Source organism: Mytilus edulis, chromosome 9 (assembly GCF_963676685.1).
Source record: "Mytilus edulis chromosome 9, xbMytEdul2.2, whole genome shotgun sequence".
NCBI classification, from domain to species: domain Eukaryota; kingdom Metazoa; phylum Mollusca; class Bivalvia; order Mytilida; family Mytilidae; genus Mytilus; species Mytilus edulis.
The window spans coordinates 32,614,947-32,640,619 of NC_092352.1; the positions used below are offsets into that span (position 1 = coordinate 32,614,947).

The 25,673-nt window shown below is 31.9% G+C and overlaps 1 protein-coding gene across 10 annotated transcripts in view; it reads right to left on the reverse strand.

Moving 5' to 3' along the window:
* LOC139488140 (SUN domain-containing protein 1-like) overlaps positions 1–23,665 on the reverse strand; it is a 45,409-nt gene extending 21,744 nt beyond the window's left edge. Inside the window, exons 1-7 of one of the 10 annotated variants that reach the window (XM_071273546.1) lie at positions 23,598–23,665; positions 12,600–12,695; positions 9,683–9,715; positions 9,118–9,141; positions 3,306–3,466; positions 2,396–2,878; positions 397–420 (exon numbers count right to left, since the gene is read on the reverse strand). In XM_071273546.1, the coding sequence (XP_071129647.1) occupies positions 397–420; positions 2,396–2,878; positions 3,306–3,426 (628 nt within the window). In that variant the 5' untranslated portion in view covers positions 3,427–3,466; positions 9,118–9,141; positions 9,683–9,715; positions 12,600–12,695; positions 23,598–23,665. The other 9 variants (XM_071273547.1, XM_071273542.1, XM_071273545.1 and 6 more) reach the window with 9 other exon arrangements.
* Between the last annotated feature and the right edge of the window lie 2,008 nt (positions 23,666–25,673).

Below are 25,673 nucleotides of genomic sequence, written 5' to 3' on the forward strand. Positions count from 1 at the left end.
TGTCATATGCCGTCTGCGATTGTGTGCGTACGTCCAATAGCATCAATTGTCATTTGGTGCCATGTAAGAAAGTGACGTTATCCAATCAAAATGAACGTTACAAACGTTGTTGCATTAGAATTCTATATATATAGCCATCAAATTACATCTTTGCACAAATCTTTTTTTAAAGAAAAATTGTGATAATGAATAAGATGTAAATAAAATCTTCTGAATTTAATATAGTTGTTAGTATGTCCATTTTGAGTTAAGTATGATGTATTCTCAGTTCAATATCAAATTTCATGTGACCTTCATAATCATTTGTGATGATAAGTCTTTTTCATTCTTCTTTCAAAAATTGCGCTTGCATTTCCTTGTTCTTTATATTATTTAACATATACAAACACAACTGACCTGACAATTCTTCAGAATCCAAACCTGGAAAGAAAAATATAAAATTACATAAAAGTTATCAATTATCCCTGACTTTAATCTAAAGTTTAATAAGTAACTTATTCTTAATACAAAGGAGATTTAAATTTTCAGCTGAACTTATCAGTATAATCTTTAGAGTGTCTTCAAGTGACTATCATCATAATCATATGCAACATGCTACATGTATGTCAACTACCATAACTAATGGATATATATAAAAATATAGTATTCCTTTAGAAATTGAATGTAAATATGTAAATACATATGGTAGAACATAATTCATAATTGCACAATATCAATTGTTTATAATTGACCCTGGTTAAGACATGCCTCCCATATTTAACTTCCCTGTTCTAATAATAGTCACAAGCATATTTCCCCATTTCCAATTAACTGCAAACTTTTTAAAAGTCAAACTTTATGAATGGATGTTTAATGGTTGTAGCAATATTTTTATGATTAATCAATAAATACTGCAAAATATGGCTGCCATGTACAAATGTACTCTGTTAAATTAAATCACATCTTTTAAACAGAAAGCCAGATAAACAAATCTGAAAATTAAAATTAACAACTAAATAGGAGGTTTCTTTATAGTTTGTGATATTCAATTTCATTTCATTTCATGCACACTTTATCAAAAGCAACAATTAAAACATTCATTGAAAATCAAAATGATTTTTCATATCAGCGTATAACATGTATAAATTCCAAAAAAACAAGAATGTGTCCAAAATACACAGATGCCCCACTAGCACTATCATTTTCCATGTTCAATGGACCCTGAAATTGGGTCAAAAATCTTATTTGGCATTAAAATTAAAAAGATCATAACATAGGGAACATGTGTACTAAGTTTCAAATTGACTGGACTTCAACTTCATCAAAAACTACCTTGACCAAAAACTTTAACCTGAAACTCCCACTTTCATTTTCTATGTTCAGTGGACCCTGAAATTGGGTCAAAAGTCTGATTTGGCTTTACAATTAGAAAGATCATATCATAAGCAACAAGTGTAATAAGTTTCAAGTTGATTGGACTTCAGCTTCATCAAAAACTACCTTGACCAAAAACTTTAACCTGAAATTCGCACTTTCATTTTCTATGTTCAGTGGATCGTGAAATTGGGGTCAAAAGTCTAATTTGGTTTTAAAATTAGAAAGATCATATCATAAGCAACAAGTGTAATAAGTTTCAAGTTGATTGGACTTCAGCTTCATCAAAAACTACCTTGACCAAAAACTTTAACCTGAAGCGGGACAGACGGACGAACGAACGAACGAACAGACGGACGAACGGATGCACAGACCAGAAAACATAATGCCCCTCTACTATCATAGGTGGGGCATAAAAATCATTAAGTTCAACAAACACAAAATTTTATTCTATGATTGTTTGCCATCAAAACATAAAAAAGACTTGTAGTTTCAAAGGACGTTGTGATAAAAAGGAAACATATGTTTTCTATTCTTCTGAAAAGATATTATGATCCCCAATTTGATGAAGAGTTAGAATTATTCTGGTCAAGCAGATGACACAAAAAAATTCTGAATCCATATTTTCCCCATACCTTATAGTGTTAAATATTGAAAAAAATAATTTGATTGATAGCTTTGAAAAACTAAATAAGATTGATCGCGCTTTGTGCAAAAACAAATTTCTAATGAGACAAAAAAAAGACATAGCCCCCTTGGAGTTCAAATGGTTGCTCCCTTATTACTACCCCAAGCAGGCAGAGCTAGACTGTGCATTAACAACTTTTGAGATGGAAGTTAATGCACTGGTTTAAGCTCCTCCCATTCTTTGCTTTTCAAACGTGAAGTTCTCTACGGCGGGATTGGAGAGTGATATAACTAAAAAATCATTCAGTTAACGCACTCTACTAAAAATTACCGAGTTAACTCACCAAAGGGTCAAAGGAAAATTTACCATTCATGTTACAAACTGTAAATCGCCCACACTATTGTACAAACCTACCATACATATGGTTGATAACAGCTGCCTTTTTCTTCTTTTTCTTCGTTGATAGTATTTCTTTCATTCCTTTTTCCAAGCTATCTTCTATTAAGGTTTTTCTCGTAGTAGTTGTTATATCTGTGGAATGATTTGTATGACCTCTACCACCACCTCTACTATTTAACTCCTGACCTCTACCACCTCTACTATTTGACTCCATAGCTGTCCCTCGATTGTTTAACTCCATAGTTGTCCCTCGACTGTTCAACTCCATAGTTGTCCCTCGACTGTTTGATGCTGATCCTCCCATATATGAACTATACTCATTTGTAATGTTAAGTGATCTTCTGTTTCTAGATCGAACATCAGTACCAGTATTAGTTTTGTTCAAAGGCTCATATTCATTCCCGGACATCATTGATCTCCGTAATTTCATTTTCTCCATAAACGTCTCTTTATTTTTTAATTTGTGTCCAGATCTAAGCAACATTCCATTTTTCAATACTGAAATCAGAAAGAAACTTATATCAATATATATATTTACATTTTGTCATTTTATTTCATGACATAAGACTAAGTTTGTCAATACTCATTCTTTCAAGAGCATTAAGGGGGTCTCATTTAAGGGGGTGGGTCTGATCCAGACTCCCCCTTATCTTTTTTGTCAAAACCCATTATCCCACTTATCATTGTTATTAATTTTTATAATACCGTTACAATTGTAATTTACATGTCCCTTCCAACTGCATTTTCCGTTTTCATACAAAACATTTTTTTCCTTCATGTGTCACGTTTACAAATAATCACCCAATCCAGCATCACGCTTACTCCCATATGAGACCCATCCATTTAGAAAATAATAGACAGACAAAGGTAAATCTAAATACCCCACGCCACTACGGCAGGGCAATTTGTTTAGGAAAACACTTACTTGTTCTTGTACTAATAATTTCTTCGTCTGTAAAATAAGATAGTTCCTCTTCTTCGTCTGAACTGTAGTCATCCATCTTCTCATACGCCTCTTTTAACTGCCTCCTTTTCATGTTAGGCATCTGGTAATGCTCGCTGCTGACTTTACGTCTATAGCTAGGGCTACAAAAGAAATTGATCCTCAATATACATACAGCATTAAAGTATAAAGAGTCAACTTATGGCAAAGATAAAATTGGTTCTTTGCTGTTTTCATAAAGATGGTAACGTTCTCAAACCACTTAATATGTGTACTAGCAAAAGTTTATCTAAATAATGAAGTATTTCTTGTATAATTGGCAAAATATTTATGTTTTTCTACAAACATTTAATAAAGTGTAACCACCTGTTGATTACAAATAACTATAATATACAAAGGGTCCTCTGAACCGTAAAAACATACCAGTATATTGCTCATGTAATTTGATCTTTTATTTATAAATGAATCTCTAAAAACTGCACTGAATTTGTTCAGTATTACTTAAGCAGATAAAACTTAAAAATTTCAGATTAATATATGTAATATCATATTTTTTTTTTTATTAAAATACAAAGTTGTCTTCTTGGTCACAAAAATGAGAATGGAAATGGGGAATGTGTCAAAGAGACAAGAACCCGACCATAGAGCAGACAACAGCCAAAGGCCACCAATGGGTCTTCAATGCAGCGAGAAACTCTCGCACCCAGAAATGTCCTTCAGCTGATCGTTAAACAAATATGTATTAAATCATTTTCAACATTCTGCAAAGGAACTGAATTTCCGTTAAGTTATATACTGTAACTCCCTTTCAAAATGATAAAAGTCTGTCTCTTCCCATTATATCAGGGAGTGATACTAGATTAAGTGGTCATTAAGAAGATAAAACAATAAGGTGTTTGATATGTCAATATAGGTTTACTCCCTCAGGAAATTCTAAAAATGTGTACTTATACACATACAAATGTACATGTTATACAATTGTTTATTATTTAACATCTGGCAGAAAACCAAATCAGAAAGTATACTTTTACGAGTTTAATAGTTTAGTGTTTATATGTAAATTTTAGATAGATATATGTTATTATCTACAATCTTGCACTTATTAGCCTTTTTTTTATTAAGTACCAGTAAAATTTATTATGCCTATCTGATTTATTCTTTAAGTACATGATATTTTATGTATCATGGTCCTTCAAAGACATGAAGCTGTTATCGTGGATTATGCAATAGTATCACCTATGACTATGTACAGGACTTGTTTGTCTTTAATTCATGGTTACAGCACTTCTAGCAAATATTAAGATGAACTAGAGATCCATTTACTGTGAGCAAATCTCTAAATCTGATACCTGACCTTGGAATTCCTCCCCCACTTGACTATGATTTGTTTTAGGGACACTCTAATAATAATGCATATCAAAAACAACATAACAGGTGCTAAATGACATTATATGGTTTTGATTTTAAGAAATATGCAATAATTTTTAATTGGGGAGTTGTTGCAGATACAAAGGTTGAATGAGGAGACAAAACAAAGGGACAAACTGGAGAACAACAAATGAACAAAAAGACAGAAGGACAAATGATCATTTTTTAATGTGAATTGATATCCTGACAGGCTGATACCCCCCCCCCCCTCCCCAACTTCCCATGAATAAATTTGTTGACTATTATGCCTTTGGAGTTTTGTTTACCATTGTTGTTTACACCACACTTTCCATCTTTTTATTCGAGCTAAACCATAACAAGAAATAATGTTATACATGTAGGTTAAACTTTATATTTTTCAGGGCTATACATGACCTCAATATACCTGGCATGAAAAGCAAATAAATTCTCATGGAGTATTTAATTTTTAAGCCTCTTACTTGGACCATTGAAATTTAATAACCCATTATAGATAGCTTTAATCTTTTAAAATAATTTGTACTTCAAATATACATAAAAAAAATAAATATATAAATTCATTGAAGTATCTGTGAGGATCAAGCTTATTTGAGTCCAGATTGATCTCCAGCTTTCCCATTTGGTAATATAATGACATAAAGCCGTAAAAATGAAATAATTCAGATATTTGTACCCTCTAATCTATGGTTATTTGTGTCCACTAATGTCCGTTAAATATGCTAAGTTTTTACCTGTCACATGTGAAAGCTGAAACACAGAGAATCCTAAATGTCCAAAGGTAAAATTACATGCTTCAATTATTACCTAGGTATATAGTTACATTACTAAGTACAAATTTAAATTTGTCCTAAATATATACCTGTGTTTGTGAAACTATGTTGTTTGAAAAGTAATTGCAAGCTGCAGGGGGAGTGAATCCAACATTTTACATCATAATGTCAAATCTCTTAGGAAACAACCTAGTGTTTAAATTTTTATTTTCGTTTTTTAAATCCTTTTCTATTAAATAAAATTATTGAGACCAATTAAGCATATAAACGTTAGATAAAATTTGACAAATGCAACTGTTATCTAAAAGTTATAGAGTTTTAATGGAAATTACTACAACATGTTTTAGTTCATGTTAAGAACATTTTTTGGTTTATTCTGTGTGCTGCCAAAACTTTACGTACAAACATATATTACAGAGACTACTGTAATATTTACATGGACGAGTATGGTACATTATTTCCCATCAATCTTATCTACATGTAGATGATACAAATAAATGTCTAATTGTATCAGAAAATGCAAAGTGTTAAAATTTATATTTAAGAACAAGAGGACTATTTTTATCAACTTAATACTCCCTTCAGGAAAACTGCAAATCGGTAAGGTAAAATGACCTCTTTGTCAAAAAGAAGGAGATAGGAGGTATAAAGACTTCAGTAATCAACAAGTATCAATGGGGTTTCTTCATCTAAATGTTTAAACAGAGGAATCTGTCAATAATTCAACAAAATTTACCAATCTGTCAACACCAATTTCTTAAATGTATAAGATTAATCTGATTTGCTTGGGACATGTATATCAACAATTCCTTGAACTATTTGTGTAAATACTTGACTGTCCACTTTTTACCTCTATTATATAGACACATTTATAAACATGATAAAGCATTGACATTCTGTGAACCATATGTATATATCTAACCAGAAGGTGAAAGGACAGCAGATTGAACATATATACTAAGTTCAGTTCCTAGAGGGGTAAATTCAGTAAATAAATATACGTCATCAGGGACCGCCCATTTAGGGGAGAGCTTTCTGTCTAAAAGTGAAGACATGTGCTCTTCTGATTGGTAGATAATGTTTGTAATAAATATTTTTTGGTAGATGGATCAAAACTAGAGTTGAAAAAAAATAAAAAATAAATGCTGAATGCACTAATTTTTTTCCCTACAGGGTTGAAAAGTAATGGGGGTCAGTATAGGAATTCAGTGCGAATCTACATTGTTTGTAAACAAGGCCATGTGAATGCCCAAAAATGCCGCATGACCCTATGTTTTTATTGTTGCAAAAGATAGGGCTACATTTGTACTTTCATGAATGATATTTGAAAGTTTTTAATTTCTAAAGGTAAATCAGGTATAAATTTATTTCCAAACATAGATTAGCATTAAAGTCAATGGGAGATTTTTTACTGAATTTACCCCTATAGGAAAATATGCACTTTTTCACTGTACTTGTCCAAGGCCACACAACAATCACAAAACTCATTTCCTGTAAATGTAAATGTAATGGAAGAATTTTGGAACCATTTGAAGTTGTTTTTTACACAAATTTCTATCTTTAACTGCGGCTATACAGGATGCACTTAGTTTACTGTGAGAGAAGCATGGAGTATATGGTAAAAATCAGTTTTTGTGTCCAGATTGAAAGAAACAATAGAAATTACACTTGAGAGTTATGATATCAATGAAAGGCATAAATATTCTCCCCATTTACATCACATTTTGCACATATTTCTCCTCACAATGTATAAAATTATATGAAAAAAATGGATTACCTCCCTTTGACATAGTGTTTTTTTTTACTGTGTTCCCCATGTTAAGTTGTAGAACAAGTGGTAAATAAGCACTTTTCTAGTATTTTAACACTCCAATAATCTGACCGCATGAAGGTATTCATCTATTTTTACATAAGGCATTGCGTTTCTTTATTTAAAGAATATACTAGACAACTTTTCATGATTACATGTCCTTCATCTATGAAACAAGTGTTGAAATGTTTGTAATTGGATTTTTATGTTAAATAATTGCTTTTAAATATTCTAAATTGTTACTTCAATCTCCAAAATGTAAAGTTTGGTCATACCTAATCTTATTTTTTCATATTTGGCACTTTTTTCTACTTCAGTTCTGGCTGTCTAGTTTTGGCGAAGAACCCATCCTGATGTTGGGGGTAACAGGAATTTCTGCACAGTGATTGTCAATGACATTTTGTGAAATTTACAAGTAATTAAAACACAGATTTAGTATAATGAAACATAATTGTTGTTTTATTTGGTATGAAACTGCTTAAAAAAGCCTTTCAAAAGTCTTTTTGTGGTTTTTTCATGGTATTTAATCAAAAACCTCCATATAAGGAAAAAACTAACTTAGAGTACACCAAGACTTTAGTTTCTAGATGTACTTGCAATACTGGTCAAAGCAAACACAGAAAACAATTCATATTTATTAAACATAGTATTTTACACCATTCTTTTAAAAACAGTCAATGCGCAACTTTATATACCAAATATACCTTGGCCGCAGTATGGGCTATAGTATAAATTTTGCTCTATCTTTACAAATTGAGCATTTATGAAGGTTGTATTGAAACTGGAACTTGAAAATTGGAAACATTACATGTTTATTACAAAAAAAGTTGGAAAAGAAGTAAAAAAATCCCTTATAGGGGTAAATTCAGTAAATAAATATACGTCATCAGGGACCGCCCATTTAGGGGAGAGCTTTCTGTCTAAAAGTGAAGACATGTGCTCTTCTGATTGGTAGATAATGTTTGTAATAAATATTTTTTGGTAGATGGATCAAAACTAGAGTTGAAAAAAAATAAAAAATAAATGCTGAATGCACTAATTTTTTTCCCTACAGGGTTGAAAAGTAATGGGGGTCAGTATAGGAATTCAGTGCGAATCTACATTGTTTGTAAACAAGGCCATGTGAATGCCCAAAAATGCCGCATGACCCTATGTTTTTATTGTTGCAAAAGATAGGGCTACATTTGTACTTTCATGAATGATATTTGAAAGTTTTTAATTTCTAAAGGTAAATCAGGTATAAATTTATTTCCAAACATAGATTAGCATTAAAGTCAATGGGAGATTTTTTACTGAATTTACCCCTAGAAAACCTAGAGTAAATACATTTGTATATGATATAAATAATCCAACAAGACAAAAAACCTGGCAGATTTCCTTCTGTAGTTGGCAAGCATGTCAATTTATATATATACATGTAACATATTGTACTCATCAATCAAAGATGATGTGCCTTTCATAACAAAGATTTAAGAATACTCGTACCATTCTACAGTGTGAACAGTGATTTAAATAACTCATTCATAAAGACTTAAAAACTTGTGTCAATAAAGAATGAATGAGATAATATCATAATTCAAATCATAACAGAGTAACAAAAGGCCTGTTAAACATTCCAGACAGTTCATGTAATACACATATATTGTTACTAATACAAAGGTTAAATTCATAAAAGTTATAGAAAGATCAATCAACAGTTAAAAAAACACATGCTCAACTTTAAATATAATCTCATTCTCAAATAGTAATAGACAGATCGATTAAACATACGTAATCCATAGATCACAAATCAGAATCAATACAATACCTGACTTTACGTCATTGTCCTCATCTGTACTAAAGTAACGCTAAGTTTTAAACATAACATTCAAACATGCATTAATTATACACAGTGATGTAACTTCCTTTTCAACTTTCTATTTTTTATACATCAAAGAGTTGATGTGAATGACACATTTGAGGTCAAGGTCACATGCAGAGTAGGTGATAAAAATTGATTTTCTTCCACACCTTTCCATTGAAAAGTAACAATTTTTGATACCAAAATATGTTGATTTTTAAATTATATGTATCAGTGTCTTCAATTTATTGTTTATATTCAAATCATAAGCCATATTAAATCTGGTCAAATTATCACCAGCATGCTGTGAAAAAATCTTGACATTTCAAAAACACTTGATGTGATTGTTCAAATTTATAGCTTTATCTTTTATAAAATCTGTTTTTAAAATTTAAACACATTTAAATCCAAAAACCATTTAAAAATTCTGAAATATTCAAATTTAGCTTTCAGAGCATGAACAGAATAAGTAAACATGTTTTTCTCAGGTGTTATAATCAATGTACTTGTAAAAGACATTAAATCAGCTTACCTTCTAGAATATGTATAGTCTGTAGGCTTCATGCTAAAAATAGAAAGTAATTATATAATCATCACATCACATTGCATACCTGTATATCAGTGAAACTTCTTTTAGCTACATCAAACAAACTCAATGTTGATAGTGTGTGTATGCAAATCCAGGTATAAATAACCTATATAGAAATAGTGGCTTTTACTTACGCTTGCATTTCAATTGAACCCTGCAGAGAATGTGTTTACCCGCCCTTTTGGCATCCTATAAACTGTAAACAGCCAATGATTATGTACAAGCATAAAATCAGACAGCATTTCCATATCGCTATGGATGAATTAATTTATCTTATGACATTATTGCCTAGACTTTCTCATCAGCGTGTAAATGGGTTTATATGGTTGAAATAACAAAGTTATGGATTTTGCATTTCATTGTGTAATATCAATTGAGATGATAGAAAAGTATTGAAAAAATTATGAAATGTCACGGTTATAGAAAAGTACTTATGGGACAGTTTTCATATCTTGAATCTTGATTGTTTAATGTTAATCAAATGAATACAGGTAAACGAAATCATCGGAATGAAAAGTCAACATGGTCTTGTCCAGTGGAGCACTTAAATAATTCACCGTTCCGCTTTGAATCCTGCTTAGTATAAAATGCAAAGCGTATATACTCCCACATGTTATGAGGTATTTACCAAAAATTTAAAGTACATGTATTTTTAAATAAGGAGGGATTGCACATCCTTACCATGTTAACTTATCATTTATGACATTATAAATATTTAAACTAATCAAGTGGATTCAGATGCTGAGTAACACATGTAATATGTAACAAAAAAGTCCATGCTTAGTTTGTACATGTACATGCTCAAATTATCCATGATCAGGAAGTGACAGTTTATAGGATCGGAATATTGCTAACACTGCACAACTAACATTATTAATTTAGTTCCTGACCAAATATTTAATCTTTTCATATGAAGCAGAGTAACAAAATTTTAAGTTGAACAAACCAACACATGTTGATTGCAATATCCCCCACTTCAGTGAGTAGGGATGCATGCATAAGACATGCTTATTAATGACATTAATGGGTATTAAGGGGAAACCACACTAAACTTTAGTTTACTAACTTTACTATGCACTATAAAAACTGCAGGATAGTATTTTATTTTATTTCATTTGACATAATTGCAATAAGTTCCCATTGACATCTCCAGATTCAGGTATATATCATTGTAAAATTAACACAACATAATGGATTCATTATTGTCATGACACCAAAATCACTTTTATCCAAACTTCAAAGAAAACAATGGATAAAATTTGCAAATAACAAAATAATTTTTTTACATATTATATGCTGGATTTGACCATGGAAGTAATATTGAAAGGAATAACAACGTCGTCACTTCAAAGGTTTCATCTGCGTTACCGCCCATCTTTCGATAACTCGTTAATTGGTTCAATATCTGGCATGGAAGTTTATTCTCCGCATGTGATCGATCAAATCACTGACACTTATCGGTCATTTTCGTGTTCACGGAGAACTACGAACAGACAAGTTTTTGTCGAATATACATGCGAAGTAACCCGAATAGTCCATTCGTTACATTCCGTTGATGTACGCTGCCGAAAAGAGTCATTCGTTCAATTTTTATTTTAGTCAAATTTTTCCCTATTTTTGGTTAGTTTGAACTTAATAGTTAAAACCGACAGCTATCACATACGAAATTGGAGAACAAAGTTGTGTCATTTCAATTTTAAAATTTACAGACAATTAAAAAACCATTTCCGTATAAAGTTAAGAAGATGACTGTACAAAAAAATACGTTTGGACACCCTTTATTAAATACGAAAAATCAAAATCTCTCGTGTATTTATAGTCAATTAAATTATTAACAATTCTAAACGGTTCTATCCTTCAATTTAAGTTCTTGATACATAAACTAATTTGTGTAAAAATGAATTTACCGTAAGACAGATAGATGCAAGCCCATTTCGTCGGTTTGTTATATTTTTTGCTGTATAGCTTATTATATTAATACAAGCATTCCACAATAAACACCTTTTAAATATATATTTACGAAAATATTATCCCCGTTTTAGTTGTCCAGTTTCAATAATGCAATCAATGACATTTATGACATATACATAAATTTAGAATACTTGAAAGTAAATATTATTTCATTCAATCTCGATAAACTTTGCATATTTCAACAGTAAAAAAATCTATGCCTACATTTGCCTACATTATTTTGTTAAACATCATGTGAAACCTGATCGATTCATCGGTATTTAACTGTTTAACTCGGGATCCGCTTTTAACCGGAAAATACTTTTAGAACAGTTTAAAACAAACGGTAAAAAGCAAAAATATGCTAAATTAAATACAATTTTCCATGTTAAACTGCTGTAGTTTGAACAATTCTCGTCCGTTTTTCAAGTTTTTTTCACCATTCGATTTCTTTCTAAAGGTAGATATTCTATGTGATACAGCGCTACCTTGTTATTAATAAACTAGGGATTTCCCACAGGTGCGCTATAATTACCGGACTTGATAAAACCACGTGACTGATAAGAAATTCCAGATGCCTTTTACAACCGCGGTAACGCAGATAGTAACCAAAGGCGTCTTACCGCTGAGACTATAATTGGATGAAATCGTATGACTTTAGTACAGAGCTCAGCATGCTATAAATACATGCTAATTAGTCGTTGTTATTCCTTCTAAATATTACTTCCATGATTTGACATAAACTATTATTTAAATTCAAAATACATTTTTAGTTTTTAATGTGGTGAATATGATTTTGGAGAAAATACGCTGCAAAATAAGTAGTCTTTTATGATTCATCATTGCAAGATGAAGCATTTTTTACTTCCAATTTTATAAAGCAATAAGATCATGCTGTAAGTTTACTTACAAATCAAAATAATCATATTGTAGAAAATCTGTATCTTTGGAATGTATATTTCTGTTATAACTGTATGGTGGTGTTCTGACTTCTTTACTTGATAAACTGAAATTAAAACAGAATATTGGCATCAGTGAAATTTTAAACAATAAACTTTGTTTGTATGAATTCACTGTAAAATTGTAAATGTGGTGCACACAAAACCAAACCAGTTATACAGGTCCATTATTTGCACATTAGGGTTGATTCATGGGGAGCCTCCGTCCTTTTAAACTTGAAATTCTCCATAATCTTATTTTATCTATCACACTTCACAAAATTTCAAGGAAAAACAGAAGATTTTAGTATAGATTTTTAAGTTTTGGCCAATATATATGTACATGTACCTTTGATAAAAAAAATTCTAGCAACAAAATGTGGATTAACCCTGAACAATGTTGAAAAACTCTTTAAAAAATGGACTGGAGAAATGGAAAAAAGGGCAAATCATTCAACATTTTAATGTAGCCTTGAATCATTAAATCTACAAAATCTTTAAAGGCTAATCAACAGTTTTTAAAAGTTTAAGCACTTTAACATTTTTACTTCAATCTCAAGCTTTTAATTGACATGGGGAAAAAGCATATATATCATGTATATATCTGACTTCTAGCTGCCCACTTTAAAATGCAAATTTGTATCATTTTTAAATAAACACATATAATGACACGAATGAATCAAATAAATCATAGTTTTATAAATAAAAAAGGTCACACATATTAAACATTTCACATTACTTTTCTTTGTCTAAATAAGTCATGGAAAGATCAGTGATCTGTAACAATAAACATATTAATAATAAAATCTTCTTTGAATTACAAAGTTCAATTTAAACTCACTGAATTATAAATAATGTGAATGTGGATTTCACTATGGGTTCAAATAAGATTTTAATAAATAAAAGAATTGTCAGATTGGTCTGTATTTCATATTCATGATCATGATGATATTGGTTTTTAAAAATTTTGTTGTGAAGAATTTTCTGTTTCTTATGATTATGAAGATATCAACACAAATATTATTTTGGTCCATTATGATCATATACTTGTTAATTCTACCTATACTGTACATGTACATACATGACATATTAAAAAATAAATTGGTTTCAAACAAAAATACATCTGACAATTCAGTGCACATGTCTTCAAAAACGAAATTTGTTAAAATCAAAGCCAACCATAAATGCCTTCAAAACATTTTTTTTTATACATAGAAAAAAAAAGGAAGTAAAGAATTGAGTTTCTTAAGCTTACTAAGGATTTTTGATAGTGAGTCCAGTGACTCATAACTTTTGGCTATGGTGAGTTTAATAGTGAGAAGAAGAAATTTATCTTATTGCTATTTATATAGCTGCGAATACGTAGCTCTTAAGGTCCTTTTATATAATTCATCATTTCAGTCTCCATGAAAAAGTGGAGCAATGAATTCAATTTAAAACAAGAATGTGTCCATAGAACATGGACGCCACCCCCTCTCACAATCACATTCTTTGTTCAGTGGAGTCATGAGTGGACCCTGAAATTGTGGTAAAAACTCTTAATTTGGCATTAAAATTAGAAAGATCATATCATAGGGAACAAGTGTACTAAGTTTCAAGTTTATTGGACTATATTGTATTTATCAAAATCTATCTTCACCAAAAACTTTTACCTGAATCAGGACACATAGATGGTCGGACAAACGAACAGAAGGAGGAACGGACACACAGAAGAACATAATGCCCCATAAAATGATGTTATATACATGTATGCTCATTTGATAAACATTTTATATCATGATGCAATATTAGGACCAACAAGTTTTGAAAGTGATGAGTCAAGGACATATGTACTGACACAGGATCCCTAGATACTTATGTGCATGCTCTGTATTACATAAATATATCTAACCATAATGGCAATTTGGGAAAATTATCATTTTTAATGTGGGAAAATAATCTGGATTTGTATGTCCAGTCTTGAATAAATTAATAGATTTTTCTGCATCCATTATATTGTATTTATAATTTAAGACAGAACACACAATTGATGAATTGTGGTATTGTGTTCATTCATGCATGGAATACATCTCAAATAGTATACTATCCCCATAACATTTGTATTTTTTAAATTTTTGCGGTTTACCCTTTAGCGGTTTTAGTTGTCAAGTATTGAAAGAGCCAGTGCAATTTTGGATGCATTCCAATAATCAAGGGTAGCGTATGTTTACCTCAGAGATGTCGTTTACTTACCCATTTTTACTGCTTCTCATTATGTAATAGATCGGAATAAAATACAATTCCTCTGACCCTAATCAATGCTTCATCCCCGGTGGGTTTATTTTGACACATGAATGTAAATCAATGATATTTACATGAAGATATCTTTTGTCCCTTTAAAATGAAGAGGCGACGCCTGCTGATAATGCTTTCTAATTGGTTGCTATATTTAGAAACAAATGTAAACAAATACATGTGCTTGTTCATTCATTACAAGAAATCATAAAATTTAATCCTTCCATGACAAAAGTGAGCAAATACACAATGCTAATCTATGTAGAATATATTTTAGAGAGGTATTTTCTACAAGTTTAGTCAAAATTGTAAATAATTATGATTAAAAGTCTGATAAAAAGGCCAAAGCCATTGGTCTGAAGTTTTGAATGGTGCACTGCAAGATACTAATTTATACACAATAAAATACTTTTTAATCAACCATTTCATGAAAGAGGAACTATTTTAGTACGGAAAAGATTGATTATGAAATTCAGAAATATTTAAAAAGAACACTATTAAAAATTTAAAAAGAATTTTCTGCAAAAATATTTTACACTGTTCTTTCTGATATTTTTTTTTATTGTTATTGAAATAATTACCATAAATTTCATATTGTCAGAAAAGTTGAAAATACTATCAACTGTTAAAATTTTATTAATTTCATATTTATAATACACAATCATAGACTGAATACACTGAATTGATTTTGCAGGAAAGTTTGATTATTAAATAAAGTGATTTAATCATCATTTCCAAAACAGTTGAGTCCAAAGAGGCCTCATGTTTGTAACATTCTGTATCAACTGAGCACACAATTCATCATTTTATAACAAAATTAATTGAATGAAAAATATTTTTTTCTAAATATAATTTCCTTTTGCTATTCTGGCTTATCTAGTTAAAATCAAAATCTCTGCACTCGCTCATTTCTTTACTCTTGGTCGCTTAGATTTAATTTTAATAAGATTGCACCGAAACATGACTGGAGCAGGCCCCCCCTTAGGTCATAATGATTTTACTGCATTTTGAAGAAAAATAAAGTGCTTAATAAAAAAAAAATATCTAAAGGTGCTAAAAAAATGTCAATCATACACCTTAAATTGAACCTTGTGTATTTTCTACTCATAATGTGTTGTAGTCAGACATTCTCCTTTCAACAATGGCCATTATGTTTTTGTTGGGGTCCCCTTTTTCACAATCAACAAACAGAATCATATCACAGCTTCCCTCGAAATTGTGTTCAATCTGTCAAGCATGTGTTCTGTTTGTGTTTCTGGACGATAAGCAGCATTTCTATGCTTAACTTTCATCCCCTTTGTTTTACAGCAAATTACATGATCTGTGCATTTATTTTGGTATTAAATTAATTTCAATTTAAAATGTTTTAAACAGTTTATTTGTTTTATGAGTTAATGCGGTTTAACAAAAATTTAATTAAATAAAATTTAACTGAATATCATCAGAAAAACTGTTCTTTAATAAGACTTGATAAATAGACAGGGTATGAAAACTATCCACTTATTGGTTCAAGGATTTGTATAGGAAGAAGGCTTCTTACTATACAATCCTGGCTTAAACCATAAAGATGTAATACATTTGATTTCTTTTTGTCTGTATTTGATTTATTTGTACCAAGCAGAGAATCTTTGTATTATTGATAAATAATGTCAGATTTTAGTGATTATGCAAAATCCCTACAAAATTAGGGATTATACATAATCCCTGATTTGATTCTGAAAAATTCATATGGATTATACATAATCCCTGATTTGATTCTGAAAAATTCATATGAAAATAAGAAGATGTGGTATGATAGTCAATGAGACACCTTTTCACCAGAGACCAAATGATAAAAGAGGAATTACGAATACATGAAATTTATATTGTGTTGTTTTCATTGTTTACAGCACTGGTGGATACACCTGCTGGTGGACAATCAGTCCCGAAGTGTATCATCAGCTCAGTAGTCAGTTCTTTGATTCGGTACTGACATAGTTTTCTAAAATTGTCCATTTTTAAAATGTTTAAAAATTATTGAGAAAACTTAAGTTTTAACTCCCTCAGCCAAAGTTGAACGTAAAATTGTGATTTGGCTATTTTTTAGGTCCATTTTGTTGTTATACCTATTCAAATGTTTCGGTTCTTACTCATCCTTGGCTTTCAAATATTTGGCATTGAGCATTCCGGATGAAGGTAAATCCAGAAAAGCTCTTTGGATGCATGAAGTTTATAAAGTGTTGATTGCATTATTTACAGCCCTTACAATACCAGGGTATCATCAGCTCAGTAGTCAGTACTTCGGTAATTACATTATTTATAACATACCTTTCTAAAATTGTTCGTTTATATATTTTGAAATTATTTAGAAGCTTAGGTTTCAAATTCCTTGAGCAGGCAATGATTTGCCTATTTTTTAAGGTTCCTTTTAATTGTTTCTGTTCCTAACTCATCCTTGGGTTCAAATATTTTGAGCTTTCCTGATGAGATTCAAATTTTCTTTTTGTTTTATTGGGTGTTTTTTCATCATTTATTAACCCTTAAGTTTCTCAAGAAACTGAAGAAATAATTATGTGCATGTCTGTCCTTAATCATGTTTTCCATTTAAATATAGATTTATTTGTCGTGTGTTATGGCAGCCCTTTACTGTTAGACTCAGGCACTGGTCTTTTGTACCATGTACAGCAGTGTGAAGGTGAAATGTAATTGCTATATAAATATAATTATTTTATATCAGTCTCTATGCCAGAATAGCCAGAAAAATGAGGTAGTGCAGATATTTAATTTTAATTGGCTTCAGTGATTCCCCATATAATCTTAAAAAAACAGGAGAACAGGCCCTTCTTGGATACGCCTAGAAGTGCAAAATAAAGGGCTAAAAATAAAGAATAGACAAAACAAATACAGTATATAAAAAAATTATCTTAATAAGGAATAAAGAAATGAGGGACCCCCATCCAGACTGTTTCAGATACTGTCATAAACCAGGTGCTCCGCAGTGGTCAAACCCTGAACACAACAGTTGGGGCAAATTTGGTCACAATATCCAAGCTTGATACTGTGTGAATTTGGATCGAGATCAAATTTTTGACATAATATAGGTTTTTGTCACAAAATAAATGTGGTCAAGATCTAACAAATCTATTGCACAATACTGTGCCTTCCTTTTGTTATATGGAACCTTGTGGTACAATGTCAGAGAGATCCATACAGTTATACATTAATTATTGTCACGTAACTACAAAAATGCTTCTTTTTGGCCCTTAGTACCTAGACTGTTTGCCCCATAGCCCTTAAAAATAATCTCAACCTTCTGCTTTATGGTATGAACATTGTGGTACAATATCAAGAGCAATTGAAATACTAATACACAACTTATTGTCCTGAAAATAGATAAATGCTTGTTTTGGGCCCCTATTTTCTAAACCGTTAAGACCATAACCCCCATAATCAATCACAACCTTCCTTAAGTGGTTACAAACACTGTGTTTAAATTTTATTGATTTCTATTTACTTATACTAAAGTTATTATCTGGAAACCATCAGGCTTCGGCTGACGACGACGTGATACCAATATACGACCACAATTTTTTTAAATTTTTGCGGTCTTATAAAAATAAACGAATATAGGAATACATGTATCAGAATATAGTGCTTAATATTTCTGTTTTTTAACATCAATATGTTTTAAAAATAAGACATTATTTAACTTTTATTAATTGTCTCCTCATTCCAAATATATACAGGCATAATCCCTGACATTTTTTTCCTAGTGATGCATAATTCCTGTAAATTTTAGGCATTATACATGTATATATACAATGTACTCATTGAAGTTACCAGTGATTACACACATGTACCGATATATAGTCCCTGAAAATTCTTGTTTTTTGTTTATTACTTTGATCATCAAAGTTGGATTAGTTCATTTTAGGAAGAATGATTTTATTTGTCCCATCGGACAAGCTTGATATGGCTTTTACTTGTCCGACATTTTTTCCCTCTGGAAACAACAAGCAAGCATTCATAGTTTCAAAAAGTAAGACAGACCAGTTCAAAAACTCTATTTTTGTGTGCACTGCAGTAGATTGGAACTATGTGGTGGAATCCGTAGTGTGTGTCATTACAACCGAGGAGTTTAAATCAGCACCCCTTATCAAGCATGACCAACTTATGCACATACAAACCCGTCACAGAATAGCCGAAGGGAATCTGTGAAGTACCTATCCATATAAAAAAATACACTATGTTACATTTATCATGGTCAGATCATATGTTTTAGTATGACATATGAATCCATATTATCATTATTATGCATGCTTTTACAAGGGAAATTGTGACATCACAATGCATTCTTTATAGCACAAAAACCCATGAGGCTAGGAGGTATCCAGTGGCAGATCTAGAAATATCAGACCTTGCACATTTGCAACCAAGGTCTATTCACACCCTACATGTTCGCACCCAATTTTAAATCAAATTTCAGTTTAATAATTAGAAAATTATGATTGTTGTTTTAAATTGCTTTGATGTAATTACTGCATGAATTTAGCGAGGTATAAGTAAAACATTGTAGATTTTAAATGAAAAACACAAAAGATAATTGTCATAACAGCTTGGTCTCTTTGATCTGAAACAATGAAAACAAAATTTAAAATTATAGCAATATACTAACCAAAACATGATTAAAATTTATTCAACACACAAAAAAACGTTGTCGGAATCACTTTATTTTAAAACAATAAAAAAATTATAGCAATAAACCATGATAAACTAACCAAAACATGATTAAGATTTATTCAACCAAAAAAAAAAATGTTGTCGGAATCTCACTTTATTTAGAAACAATGATTTTTTTTGATTTTTTTTTATAGCAATACTCTATCCAAAGTGTTATTAAGATTTATTCAACACTAAAAAAAAAATTTTGTTTCACTTTATTTTGAGACAATAACCATGATAACAACAAAAATATTTATAGCAATACACTTGCCATAACTTGATTACAAAGTTATTAAACACAAAACCACTATAAAAAGGGTGCAAACGTGTACGGTGCGAAAGTGAAAGGGGGCGAACGTGAATGGGTGCGAATGTGTTTTGGGGCAAACGCTGAAAGTGACCCAGATTCCGGCGAAGATACCTTTAGGGTCCTTGTATCTTATTTTTAGTGTTGGCTTCAGTTTAACGTCAAGCACTCGCACCCGCAAAGTGGAAAGGGATTAATAAGTTTCAAAACTTGTTTCCCAATCAACTATAAATAAATATGTTTAAACTAACATCAAGCTTAGACTACTACTACTATAACAGTACCCTAGGCGTCAAGGTATGTTTTTTATGGCTAATGTGTTTAAGGTGACTGTCAAGCTATTTTTTCAAAAACTAACACAAAGGTTTCTGGTTCGACTCCCATCTGGGATGAAAATTTCAGGAACTGAATATTCGGCTCTCCCTTGACACCATTTGCGAGTATGGTCTCGAGGAAACGATGATAGTCCGTCGGAAGGGTACGATAAATGGCTGACCCGTGTTAAGAGAGAGCCAAATCTCTTGCACGTTAAAGACACCCTCGTAGATTTCGAAAAAGAGCAGGCTAATGCCGCTACAAGGCAGCACTCGCAACCGCAAAGTGGAAAGGGATTAATATAAGTTGCAAAACTTGTTTCCCAATCCACTATAAATAAATATGTTTAAACTAAGGTATTTTTTAAGGTTTTGGCAAGTGTTGCAGTAAGGTAACATTTATCTTCAGAGACAGTTTCGGAGTAATATACATGGTAGAGTGTGGTAAAGGGGGGGGGGGTACTGAACACAGACACACTTGAAATAAAAATAGCAAAAAAATAGCACGAAAAATAAAAATCGGGAAAAAACAAAGCACAAGAAATAAAAACGTAAATACTAAGAGAAAAAAATGTTATTACTCAGTCGTTCTTGGAGATCATGCAGTCATTATTAATGGACACCAAGACCCTGTGGTCACCTTTTAGAGTCTGGTATTTCAGTGCATCCTATTTGAAAAGGAAAAAAAACATTATTCATGAGGAATAGGCTATTAATGAAGAGAGCTATTAATATCTAGGATGACTTGGATTAGTCCTGGGTTTACTTTTTAATCGAATTCAGGACAAGCTAGAAAAATCAAGAGTACCGAAACGAAACACGGAAAATAAATAAGAGGAAACACAAAGCACGCACATCGAATCAAACACGAGAAAACAAGAAATAAAAAAAAAAACGATGAAAAACGAGAACACATGAATTAAAAAGGTGAAAACGTTGCACGAAAATAACCCTTTACCACCCTCATGGTATATTCATCATTATACATGATTATATGGGGACGGAGTCCCCAATAACAGTAGAAAATTCAATTAATTAAAAAAAAATACTGGAAAATTTCCAGAATTTTTCATTGTACTAATGAACTCAAAATCGTTCAAATTTTTTTTGTCGTGTTTTGAAATCCCGGACCTGCGCAGAAATGTACAATGTACCTCCTTTTTCCAGTCTCGTTTGTATGAAACTTTGAGTAAAATATATATTTATCAGTCTAGTATAAAATAGGAAGGAACGCGCAATACCAATTTCATTTTTCATAATTCCTTGATATGAAAAAACGTTACCTGATGATAGCGTTTCTTTGTTTACATTGCATATGACGTCATTATTAAAATAACGTCACAACTAAATCTCTAACAACAGAACCAAAATCGGAAACGTTACGGTATTTCCGTTTCTTTTTTTTAAACAAATATTTAAGTTACAAAAAAATAATTCATACAGACTTCGTCCCCATTTACAGGTAATGCCTGCCTCATATTAACTGAGACTACTATAACACATACAGTGTTATAGTAGTGTTGTAGACCTGGAGATATAAAGGTAGTCTAACTAGTTGAGTTAGGGAAGATCTTCTTTGGCTCAATTGGTTCAGGGGTTAAAAAATTTTGTTACAGCTAAGTAGCCCAGGACTTATTGGAAGCAGGATTTTACTAGCCCTGTTGTAAGAACTGCTAGTCCATCAAAACTGACCTGCTAGCCCTATCATGCCTTAAAAATCAAGAGTTTGCTGCAAAATACAAAGTGGGTGTCCTTTGTTTTGAAGGAGACATTATACACTGTATTTAATAATTTTGATTGGTCTGTTATTTATTCTTTTGGTGCTTCACCTAACTTAGTTGTTCCCATATTCAAAGCAGACTTTTTTTGCGTGTTTGGGGCAACCAACGGCAATATTCACAGAGTATTGTCTGTTTTTTTCATCAGCAACAGCCAACCTTGCCAGGGGAATCATTGTGTCCCAGTTCGGCCAACTTTTCAGGAAGTGAATTCGTGATTTTTTGGCCAAATTGTAAAGATCAAAGAGAAAAAACGATAGTTCAAAGGAAAATGCCGCCAAATAAGCATGAACGTGTGTGAGTCTCGCGCTAAAGACTTGGCAGCCCTTCTGTCCTGGACACTATTAATTTTTTTCCGCGGATTTTCCATGTAGTATTTAGCATTTTTGGGGGATGAATTTTCAGCTTCGTTACTCCTTTCATCTACCGTTTTTCGTTTTGAAACTGACGAAGTTCCTGGGGTTCCCGTACTAAAATATTAAGAAATATTTTGTTGCATGGTTTCGTGCTCAAGAGCTGTGCAACAAGACAGGTCAATACCAATCAATACATCATACCCCCAAATACTGTTAATTGAAAATCTGGGCACGATAAGCAATGTACAATACCCCAAGCCATGGTATGAGAAATCGATATTTAAAGTACGAGAATTGCGATCAACACATGATACCAGGCCACCCAGACATGCCAGAGTTATTTGTTCTATTTTTAAAATATGTACAACAGGACCTGTACAAACCAGTTCAAATTCTTGGAATCCCAGATGATTTAATTGAATCGAATTGGCTAACATAGAATAGTGATGAAGGGATTTTTCACTTTCTATTTTGGAAACGTCAATAACTTTTTGTTACTAGTCCGTCGGGCATATCGGATTACACATTTTAATTGCCCGAGGCGTAAATGATCTAGTCCCGGGCGTCGGGCTAGTGGATTTTTTAACCCCTGTGGTTAGAGCGCTGCCTTTAGATCCCGAGATTGAGGGTTCGAATCCCGCTGGTACCATCCATGGATTTTCACATCATTGGCGCTGCGAGCAATTACTACTTGTACAAACAAGTGTATATAGGTGCCTGGCAGTTTGATATGGGGTCATGGTGGTTGACCAGCAGTCATAAGATGACCATGACATATCTACATGTAGGTGGAACTGGCCAGAGGATTTCCGAGTAGATGTCTCGGGGTTGTACAGGTGGTGGACCTGTGAGTTGCTTGAATGGATGGTACGCAGCCCGAAAAAAGAAAAAGGGGAAGAGTCTTGTAGACCTGGAGATATAAAGGTAGTCTAACTAGTTGAGTTAGGGAAGATCTTCTTTGGCTCAATTGGTTAGAGCGCTGCCTTTAGATCCCGAGATTGAGGGTTCGAATCCCGCTGGTACATGTACCATCCATGGATTTTCACATCAGTAGTATAGTAGTCTCAGATTATAATGACATTTATGCACTGCCCATGTCAGGCATGTGTCAAGACTCAAGTGTCTAAATTTAGATATAAAACGTCTTAATGATAACAGGTGCTTCTTTCATTTGCTTGAAATGAATCTTAAACCTTTATTCGTACTTCAAATCCAATATAAATTGAATGTGAAAACTCACTTTTTGCAGACGTTCTGTTCTGTTTTCATAAAAACCCGCTTCCGGAAAGAATAAAATCAGATGTAAACACGGAGTAAACACGAACGTATTACGTTTTGTCTTGCCTAATAAGTTATGAAAAGTGTTTTACCTTTTGCACATTACTTCATCATCAGATCATTTCATATAAAAACACAATTTGATAAAAGTTGTAATGCAGATATTTGTCCAAATTGCATGATATTTGTACATCGAAAACGGGAATGTCTGTAGAAATATATATTGATTAATATCAGAAGTCCATAGTAGAGACCCCCCCCCCCCCCCCCATTGTAGGGATGACCCGCTACCAATTTTGCTCATGGAAACCGATAAATTTATCCACGTTGCACCATTACGATCCTTATGTCAGTTGTATTTTAAAAGACAAATGTATCAACTAGCTAATGAGCATCAGTTAATAATCTTGTCTGCATTGATTCAACTTGAAACTATTGTCTGATCGGTTGTCAGGTGGAATTTTCAAAAATTCATAAACATTTAAAAAAATTCTAATTAAATATTTCGTGGAAGGGCAGACTAGATTTTGTTAGCGTATGAAGACTATAAACCCTAGTTACCACACACAAAAAATTAGAATTTTTCGAAGATATGCATTTTCATCATCCAACTTGAAAGACTGTCGTCAAGTACTTTCAGTAAAAAAATAGCTATTCGAACACACCTTCTCTGTTTTTGTGACTCATTAGATAGGTATTTCACTTGACCCATATATTTCATATTTTAGTACTGTGACTTTTTTGTGTTATAAAGTCAACCTGCAGCTTTAATATATAAAAATGATAGAATCTGAAGCGAGACGATGTATGAAATATTTTTACTTTGTACGATATCAAGACAAAATACTCAACTCAAACAAGCCCTAACATAAAAAGGTGCACTCGATTTTCTCTTTTCGGTACAATTGTTACCCATTTTTTGGAAATTTTTCTTCAGTCACATAATGGAAGGGCAGACACGAAAATTACTGAACTAATAGATTGATATGTTTTCCGTCCGTGGTAATTTTTTCAAAAAAATCGGAGGTTATGCATTTTCTTCATTTAACTTGAAAGATACCCATGTCGTCGACCTGATATCTAATTGTTCTGCATAACTGTGTACTAGATAAATTGAAAACCTATGCAAATGGTGTTTTTAAAATAAAACACCTCGTAATTGAGAAGAAAATTGCAATTTTGTTTGTTTCTATTAACTTTTAAAAATTTTGTCACTATAGTAAACTATACAGTAAACATTTATCGCCTTCCCTAACAAAGAGATTCGATTCTTTTGTTCTATTTCAACCTGGTTTCCGACTGTTCTCAGTAGAAATGCCGTCAAACAAAATTTCAACTATGACAAGAACTGTAGACATTTATGAAATAAGCATTAAAAAAAACCTTCAAAATTGAACCTCCAATAAGTTTTTTCAACTTAACTTATCATAAAAGTTAATGTTGTAAGATAGTCGGTTTGCTCAACTGATAGAGACAAACATGGACAGTGCATTACACATTATTTTTAATTCTTCAAGCTTACTAAATTCTTCGGGACTCGAACCCGTGACCTCTATGGTACTGGCAAGGCAGCGCTTTTTCTTCTTGAATAAAATTTATCTCACATACTACTATCAGCAATATTCTACAATCTACTTTTTTTTAGTATATGGAAAACATATAAAAAATAAGAAGATTTAGTATGGTTGCCACATCTCTCCACAAAAGACCAAAAGCACATTGAAATTAACAACTAGAAGTCACCTATAGTCCTTACACTATCAGGCTGTCTCATTTACACAACTGGCATTCAGCACATTCTAACATCTTTAACTTAAAATTCACAGAATACAAAAAGATGAAATTGGTTAGATAAAATTTAAAAAAAAACAGCTCGGCAATTATGAATACATAAAGTAGTATATGTATATATAAAGTGAGATCAAAGTGTTCGTTTGGGGCTGGGATCCTAATGGCATTTAAAATAGTATTATTCGTCTGACATTAGTCTGGTTTTCACTATTTTAAGGGAGCGCTTTGGTCGACTGAGCTGAAGAAG